The sequence below is a fragment of the Branchiostoma belcheri genome, unplaced genomic scaffold, assembly GCF_001625305.1.
Source record: "Branchiostoma belcheri isolate BF01 breed outbred unplaced genomic scaffold, Haploidv18h27 scaffold16, whole genome shotgun sequence".
NCBI lineage: Eukaryota > Metazoa > Chordata > Leptocardii > Amphioxiformes > Branchiostomatidae > Branchiostoma > Branchiostoma belcheri.
In genome coordinates, this window is record NW_017803046.1 from 3,232,028 (window position 1) to 3,241,457 (window position 9,430).

The window sequence follows — 9,430 nt, forward strand, 5'->3', positions numbered from 1 at the left end:
TGCTGGTAGGTCTTAGGAAGCCAAAGGTCAAGGTCAAATATGGGCCTCCTGGTGGATGACTTTGGTACTGCAGCAGAACTTCCGGTTTTTGTATCTTTTGTCCTGAACATGTTATGGTCTTGATTTTTGGGTGACAGATAGATTGTCCTGCCAGGAATAATTGGTGTGGGTTTGGTCCCCCTAGCAGCTTGTTCTGAAACTGCAGGGGACTTTCGGGGGAAAATCTTTAAAAGCCAATAGGTCCAGACAGGAACAATGTATTTTCATCATTTTTGGTAGGTAGGTAGCTGAGAGAGATGTACATAACTTAATGCAAATTATGCAAATGAGGACTTTATTTGCATAATAAATGAGGAAATTCTCTAATTACAGTGTTTTACATTGTAGTACTTTAATACATGTAATGTATGTAATCTTTGGCAGATGGAACATCAACAGATACCAATAATGAAAATTATGACCTCATTTGCATAATTAATGCGAAAATTCAATGGGTAAATGATGGGAATTTCCTACTTGGTGTAAATTGTAAATTCATCAAAAGTTAACATCACGATACATTAATTATGTTAATGTGGAGGTCATTTGCATAATTAAAGAGGAAATTTACATTTACACGTCAAGCCCATATTTCATGGAGGTATGTGATCTCAGATCTCTTGTTGAATGAGTGTTGAAAGTCTTTACTGTCGTAATTCATCACTTGATAACTGAACGTACTTTCTTTCCCTGTCTCTCCTTCTCCACTCCACTATTCTCGATTGCGTTTCACTTACATGCAGGACGAAAAAAGAAATGAAGCAACAACATGTCCCTGTGATTTGAATGTCAAGATCTGAACATTAGTTAACTTTGTCGATGAGCAACATTCTAAAATCAGTTCATCGCGTACACTACTAGTGTTCGTGAATCTATACAACGTTGTTATCCACTCCTACTATTTGTCAATTGCTACCAGACCAAACGAGACAAGGTAGTTATATACTGGGAATGGATACAAGACTATCTAAAAGGACCCTTGAAATTTTGTAGGCTGAGTCGCTCGTTTATGGAGTGGTCATATGATTCATGCCAATTTGACGGGGTTTTCTTGCACATGGGTACTGCTCTGGAGGCATCAATCAACCGCGCGCTTGCCTTACTCCAACCTCAAGCTCACAGGGTACGGACAGGCGAACAAAGTTCTTTGAACGTGAAAGAGTGTGTGAGTTCTCGCGTGCATCCAACCATATGCCATTGTGTATGTGTGTATCGTTCACTGTGTCAATCAAGGACCACTTCCCCATGACTGCATTTTCCGTGTGGCGGAGTGTGAAAATGCAGTCATGGGGAAGGCGTGGTGGAAACAACTCATGCCTTGGGGCTCAATGGAGGGCATGGCTGGCTTATTTCGAATAAACAGCAACTTTGAAATCAGAGACTTCGTATTCACTCTGATAGCACATATAGTTTGTCTACGTCGCTTAGAGAAATATAAATGTTTCTGAAAACACTGACCAAGTCTCCTTAATGAGTGTGCACAAAGAATGTCGCACCAACTACTAGCACATACGTACATGTCGTACTCTCCACACCGGCGGTCGCTTATGTTTGCTTTTGTTCCTTGTGTTGCCGTTTGTGTGGGATAATATGTCAGGCATGTAATGGCATTTGGCCCTACACCTTATCTCTTCAACGTCAACAGCACGCGTCGGTGTAATTCTGTTATTCCACTGCTCTGTTACTCTGTTTTTGGCCTCACGTTAAGGTTCCCACCATCGACTGATACAGACTTAGCCACTTAGCTTCAGCTCAGGCAAAAAGACAAAGGCAAGCGAAGCTGACGGTGACGTCGGCAGGGTAAAACCGGGTTGGGCATTCTGGGGAATGCGGAGAAACACGGTGGGAGAAAAGAGAAAACCAGTCAAGCGACAGAAAGAGAGCCAGGACCCGCCGTAGCTCAAGGCCCAGGGGTACCTGATACCCTGGGTAGGCCTAGGGCTGGCGGGCGAACTCCAAGTCATCAATCAGATCGGCAGGTAGCTATATTTAGCCAGGCTTCCTTCTTGTTGTTCACAGGGAACGTCAAGACTATGGAAAGGTTCGGTAGGGAGAGGGCGGGCAGGAGAGCAGAAGGTAACGGCGCTGACCTGTTGGGAGACTGGATAGGGGAACTTCTGTTGGCGGTACAGCAACTCTCCGATAGGGTGGGCGCCTTGGAGGCCAGAGGTATTTACAAACTTATTGTTGCGTCACACTGTCTACTTATGTTTCATATCAATCCATTGTATTCATTGTATTCTACATTTGTACCTAAAATATTTTGCAAAACTCTTAGACACTTAGCACTTCTAATCAAAACTAGCTACTACAGATCTTTGTATACTCATTTTCATCTGTTAAGCGCGGCTAATACTTTCAAATTCACTCAATTGCGCTTGGCTAACATAGGCTTGAAGGGGTATTCGTCCCAGCTTAACCTAGATCTCGGACTTGTTGTCAGGGGTTTTCAAGCTCCACATTACGCCTCGGGCTACGCGATGAATGGAGTAATTGGAGGCAATTTTCTCCTTAACAATTTGTTCCAGAATCTGGCATCGCTGGTCTGAGGCCCCAGATTGACGGCATAGAGAGGATCATCAAGGAAATCCTCATGGGCGGAACAGCTGACATGGAGACCCGGATGGATCTTGCCGAGCAGGCTGTTTGGAGCGCTTTTGACGAAGTGGAGCGCCTCAACCACGAAGTGGAGTGGATGGAAGAAGAAATCAACAATAAAGCACGGATCGCCGGTCTGCAGAGCCTCATCCAAGCGCTGGAGATGAAGATTGCTGAGCAAGACGCCCGGCTCGCTCAACAAGCTATCCGTCTCAAAATCCTGGAAGACACGAGCTACAACGGGGAGCTTCTGTGGAAGATTTCGGGCATGGCACAAAAGCGCCACGATGCGATAATTGGCAAGATCACAGCCATCGATTCCGTCTACTTCTTCACCAGCCGTACGGGATACAAGATGCGCGCCCAGGTGTACCTGAACGGGTACGGCAGAGGCGAGGACACACACATCAGTGTGTTCTTCGTCATGATGAAGGGAGAATACGACGCAATTCTGCCCTGGCCATTCCGTCAGAAGGTAAGTACTAGTATCACCACGCAGCATTGTGTACAGGTACCATTGACAGATTGCCTTTTGCAGGTGTTAGTGAAAGCGCCGCCTATCGACCATGTTCAGGAACGACAGCCAATTGAGAATGGTGAAGTTCACCGTACAGGAGCGCCCCCTCGCGCCCGAAACGGCGCGATGTTGTTGCAGATTTGGAACTGGCCGTCAGAGGCTGCCAACGAGCCATGTAGTGCTGAGCATTAGGCACCTGACATAATGAGGCTTCGCCACTGTTTAAGATTGTTTTCATGGACGACTGCTTTGTTGTTTCTCAGAGTGTATTGTTCATGAGGCATATGGCTTATTTTTGCATCTCAAGATCCACTCCTGTGCATATTACGACACTTTGATATCTAGCCGCCAGCTTTGCCCTGTAAAAATGCATATGATCCATGATCCAAAAATACACTGTAGACTAGACTTAGTGTCCCTGTCTTACGATACGCGAAGCCTCTAACAACATGACAAAAGTTCTTCCTTCTCTTCATCCTCAGGTGACCTTCGCCCTTCTCGATCAGGAGCGCCAAGAGGACGTGACGGACTCGTTCCACGCCGGTGCCTACCCGACCAGCCCGTCCTTCGCACGTCCCGGCGGCGAGGAGAACCTGCCCTGCGGGACCCCCGACTTCGTACCGCTGGAGCAGGTGTACAACAGCGGTCGCGCCTACGTCCGGGACGACACCATGTTTCTCAAGATCACCGTGGGCACGGCTGGGCTCATCTAATGGTCCATATCTTGTAGCGATAGAAACATAGGGAGCATCGACTAGGGAGCTAGTGAGCAAAATATAGGCTACTGCCTCCTTCATACCTTCATACCCGGTAACTTCTACTTATGGCACTGTATTTCTGTTTTCTCTTCTTTCTTGCGTTTCAAGCGATAAGTGGCAAACGCCTGTATACTTATAAGGGTGTAATGGTGAAGGGTTCAATGAAGACGGATTCTGCCGTCTGACTCTGATGCTTTGTGTACATTTGCATCATTAGTAATACGGTGCATGGCCTCGTACAATGTAGATCATATAGACTATGACATTCCTCTTGAAATAGTGGCTTTATGAAAGAAAAACTGTCAGTTTTTGTGATGTCATTGTAGCGGATAACTGATCATGAAAGATCATCATGGTGTTAAAATAGAAACGTTGTTCTCTGCGTCTTATTTTGTGTGAGTGACCATGCATGTTTGTGGATGGACCAGTCCATTTTGCAGGTGGACGTTGACGCAGAAGTGTGAAAACTTGTGAATTTTAAGTGAACCACCTGTGAGACTTGACCGTTTTCTGTGCCTCCATAACGTAGGGAACAAATAACCCGGGTGTCCATGTAATGTGTAATACCTCCCCCCCCCTTCATTTCAAATGCCACGAGTAGTGAGGAGGCATGAAAAACCGCAGGTATGACCCCTCCAATTACAGTTGGTTTCTTCTAAGGTCTATCACCTGCCCGTAAACAACGACCAACAATTTTCTGAGCAGTGTCTTTCGGCTAAAGCAAGGAGCTATACGTTACTGTCACAGTAATTGTGATATAAACTGTACTTTATCTACCAAAAAGTGAATTAAGCATTCTCAGTCGTTATAAGGTTATTACAGAGTAATATTTTCAAGGTCTGACCCATATACCGGGACACTGGTTACTGGGAAAGCCTTCGGGATATGTCTGAATTCACCATGATGTGTTCCACATCTAATGGAAGATGCGTGAATAAGTTTACTTATACTTCAAGCAAAGGAGACTCGTTGAAAATATCTTATGTGTAGATTGGGTTTAAGCCGTCGGCTAATGTTAACATTAATGCCCATGCCTTCGACTCATACTCTATTGCAAAGTCTCAACATATACCAACTAGCGTCATCAAACCAAGCAAAGCAAAGTACACCTGTAAACCAAAGTACACTGATCGTGACCCGCAAACCACTTTGTCAAGAGTAGCATAACCATTAAGGTATTCCCTTTTTGAAGGTGTTATTCAAATTTTCCATGACTAGTTGTATTGATGTGTTGCCTATTGGGCGTTTGTCTATGGCCAACCGTAGCCTCTACCAGGCACCGCGGATCGTTGGAAAAATAGTAGAAATTGCCGAATCAATACAGGGATAGTATACCAGAGAAGATCCCGGGCCATAGAAGATCCAATTCTCGACCCACGGATCTTGGCCCGGGATCTTCTCTGGTATACTACAACTTTATTTCGGCCAATTTCTACTATTTTTCCAGCGATCCGCGGTGCCTGGTATAGGCTAGGCCAGCCGCCCTCTCACGAAATCACCGTACGTTCCCACACGATCCCGTCCTTGAGTCGTTGAATTGCGTGTGTAACGATATCTCCCATCCTTTGTAACTTGTGTCAACAAAAAGGACGCTACCTGAGACGTACCCAGCGTGCACCGCGCGTTCAAAGACAACAGGTGCGTTCAGTTTGCATGACAACACTTTCAAACAACGCCATGGCCGTGTCCTAGCAACTGGGTCACCACTGTCAATATCATCTGACCAATAAGTAAACCGAGCAGCGATGACAGCCAATCACGTTTAAGGTAATGTTTTAGTATTGACCAATCAGACGCGTAGGTAACATTTTGCGCATGTTTGTTAGAGGGTCGTTGGACATATTAGAGAATGCCTGAGGTAATTGAAAAGCGCGCAGCAACCAAAGCATGTACGTCTTTTGAAGGGAGGCTGGATATGTTTTTGTTCCTACCGTAGGACAGATACTTTGTAAATACGCTGATGTTGGATTGATGGTGCAGTTCACAATAGGGGGCAAGAGGGGCTACATACAGAACACTTTACATAACTGGACAACATGCACGGTCCGGGTGGTCGTTTTAGCATCAAGATACAAACCAACACAGAAGCTTATGTGTAGTAAAACTACGTTTTGATTTTATTTTACAAAAGTTGACATGGTCTACAGAGAAGTCTACGAAATATCTTCCTTTTGAAAGACACGGGTAGTACAATGGTAGGGCACTGATAGAGAGATTTTCCAAACAATAAATAAACACAATAATAGCACACAGAGGGAATAGATCTAGACTTTCTATTGATACTAGATGACAAAGAGCGTTCATCTATGGTTCCTTTCCTTGTCCTTCATACCTTCTCACACATTTGACTCTTCGTGTTTTACACACCTCAGATTCACTTCCTCTACCTGCCCTACATCCTCCTCCTCTCTTTCCACATATCAAACAAGTCGTTTACTCCATCGGAGCAAATTGGTCCTTTTTTCTGAGTTGCCTCAGTATACATTCCACAGTACAGAAAAATACCGATAACTTTGAAATACATCTCTGTATATTTGGTCGTGGCAACCAGTTGCCGTGAAGACATTTAAGAGGAATAGAGAAAAGTACATCTTCAAAACACTGTCTAATATACATCTACTAGTATTTGTGGAGAGTCGTTGTCATCACACAGTCAAACAAAATCTGTCGCAGACACAAAGCTGGACAGAGTCCGAATCTTTAAGGATCCATTCTTCACTTCTTCCTTCCACCAGCCTTCTTCTTGAAGGACTTCTTCGCAGGCTTGGCCCTGGGCTTGGCGGCCTTCTTGCGGGGTGCCTTCTTTGCCTTGGCGGGCCCTTGAAATAATGAGGGAAGCATTCTTTAATCAGTGAACAAAATACTCGCGCTGCCTTTATTCAATGGGTTGCTCATTGGAAACCTAATACCTCAAGGGGGAGAGACTTGTGACAGAATGGCAACTCAGGAAGGTCAAGAACTTCAACAAAAGCTAGATGTATTCACAAGGCTTTCATTTGAATAACTCCGCCCATTTTACCCAGAATTCCAAATTCTGGCACAACTCCAATGCAAACAAGTGGTTGTTAGTCATCGACATCCTAAACACAAGAAAACGCGTCAACTGTTGGCTACCGTTTGTATATAAAAGTAGTCATGTGATTGGCAGTTTACAAGTTAAGCGCTTTCTGATTGGCTGGCATACACGTCATCACGAGATATATGATACCACAACAAAGTTAGCCTGGGAATTTTCCACCGGTGTTGATGTTTGAACCTGCTTGACAACGGGGCCTATGAGGCCGGCGTACAACTAGAATCTGCGAGCGCATCGCTGGCTCTCCTGACTATCTAACAGACATAGAACCTTTCGATTGTTCATTACGTTTACCAGATACATATTTTGTAAGATAGTGAAGATTGCACACACAAAACAGCAAGCTTTGAGACATTTTTTGGCTTCTTTCGACCGATAGGTCAGTTAACCAGGAAGTTATCATATCTGAAAACCCATCCCTTGCCCTCAGTAAGGACGTGGTGTACTCACTTGCTTTCTTGGCAGGCGGGGCGGCGGCGGCTGCGGCGGCGGGCGCTTTCCTCTTGGCTGTAGAACACACGGAGAAAATAGTCAAAATTAGATTTTAAAGCGAACAAGAAAGGAAAACAAAGTAAATCAAAGTTTTCAAGCGGTACAGGACATGCACATTGAAATTCCCTTGTTTAAAATTCATCTCCTGATGCTAACCTTATGAATTAGATCTCCTACTTGAAAGTATTTTTTGCAATGGCAAAAAGTTTGCAGACATTACGTCCGAGCTCCAGTGTTTAGTTAAGGCTTAGGGCCGCCATGTAATCCTTTTTTTCCAACAGACTGTATGGGCGCTTAAGGTTGGAGGGCGGCTAAGTCAACCGATTGATGCGTGTCAAAAGAGATAACGTAGATAATGGAGATGTTACTCGACCCCGCCGCAAAGCAAGCCCTTGTAGCACGGTAGATGGGTCATGGACGCTTAGGGAGGACTTTCCAAATAAACTATCGTCAGGTGACAAACGGGAGAGCTATCCTGGCTTATCTTAAACAAATTCTTCTTCCTCACACAACGTACCGAAAACTGACTATCCACAATCGTCCTAGGACTGAGGTGTTTCATCTTGAAACTACGCGTTTGTCTCTGACGCGCGTCCAAAGACAAAAGATTTTTGAGAAACCCGTATCTCTGACCAAAAATTACGAAAAACTTCAAACAGAACAATTAAACTTGCTTTTTAGAATCATTGTGACCTGTCTACGTGGTACTCTGAGTAGGTGACCAGTTAGGAGGATGAAATGAACAGTTTTCTGTCCATCAGATCTTTTGTTTTTCTAGAAAGTTAAAAAAAGAGACGATTCGTTGCCAGGGGTTTGAGATTAGACTTTGACAAGGCTGCAAACGCTTTCCTTTGCATAAGCTGTACTAAAAGCTAAAAAGTACGAAAGTACGTCAAGGAGTTTGCGCAATGAATTTGAGGATGAATGCCAAACTGAGATGCGACACGAACACCCCTAACCTGCAAAATAGCGTCATCCATCTAGCTACTAGAGCGCCGCGCCGGGGATGCGTAATTTACCTCGAGCTCACGAGAAATCACAACACAAGGGCAAAAACAGGAACCTGTCCATAAAAACACCCCACTCTCCGAATTTATAATCTTAGCACGTATGCAGCTGCGGAGACAGGACAGGTGGACAGGCTGCTGGACGCCCGCCAGCTGGGAAGGTTCGGACGCCGCCAGGTACCAGGCAGCCGTCGGAGACCTTCACCTGACCACCGCAAACCAGGACCGCTTACCCCCCAGCTAAGAACCGCTGTCTGCAACGCTGCAAATACTAACCTGCCGGCTTGGCCTTCTTTGCCGCTGGCTTGCGGCTCCCAGAAGCGGAACGGGCTCTCTTAGGCATGGCTGGTACAGTTGACGGCGATCTGCGATACGCAATGAAATTCCCCGTGCTGGACGTGAGGTGCGCTGGGTGGTGAAGAGACTCGCTGCGGTGCGGTGCGGTAAAGCTCCAAGCTGCAACTGGGGTGGGGGACGCTATTCCAACAGAAATAGCTATGCGCGAACACAAAAGACCCAGAGGTAGGGACGCGCAGCTATGTGACCTGCGACATTGAGACTGGGGCGTACCATCTTGGAAAGGAAGGGGGAACGCTGCTGTACAGATTTTTGTCTAAGTGCCTTTAGAGCATTAAATTGGCAACAGAATTTCCTCATCCTCATTCAGCTATGATTCATATGAATCTTTTTATTGCTATTGATAGTGTCAGTGGAAACTGTGCAGCTTAAGGTTTTAAAAATTTTACTAGTAATATTAAACACAAAGTCTGTCCACCCCCACAATAGGAATCCAAGGTTCCATTTTAATTACAAGCCCAGGCTTCTGGTCGTCTTAGCAACGTAAACGCACGAACCACAAGGACGCTAACTTATGAGGTGTTCAGTTACTACGTCGTGACAAAGGAACTGCCACCGTTTAACTAACGGACGTGCTTTGTTTTGA

General features: G+C 45.2%; 2 protein-coding genes across 2 annotated transcripts; one reads left to right on the plus strand and one right to left on the minus strand.

Moving 5' to 3' along the window:
* The first annotated feature begins 2,072 nt into the window (after positions 1-2,072).
* On the plus strand, positions 2,073-3,867 carry LOC109465918 (TNF receptor-associated factor 1-like). The gene is made up of 3 exons (XM_019763404.1): positions 2,073-2,208; positions 2,568-3,112; positions 3,637-3,867. The coding sequence occupies exons 1-3, from the start codon at positions 2,073-2,075 to the stop codon at positions 3,865-3,867; spliced, it is 912 nt and encodes a 303-aa protein (XP_019618963.1).
* A 2,134-nt stretch (positions 3,868-6,001) lies between these two features.
* Positions 6,002-9,052, minus strand: LOC109466094 (histone H1-beta, late embryonic-like). Its single transcript, XM_019763710.1, has 3 exons — positions 8,764-9,052; positions 7,439-7,495; positions 6,002-6,731 (listed from the first exon to the last, which is right to left on the minus strand). The coding sequence occupies exons 1-3, from the start codon at positions 8,828-8,830 to the stop codon at positions 6,628-6,630; spliced, it is 228 nt and encodes a 75-aa protein (XP_019619269.1). The 5' UTR covers positions 8,831-9,052; the 3' UTR covers positions 6,002-6,627.
* Positions 9,053-9,430: the final 378 nt, after the last annotated feature.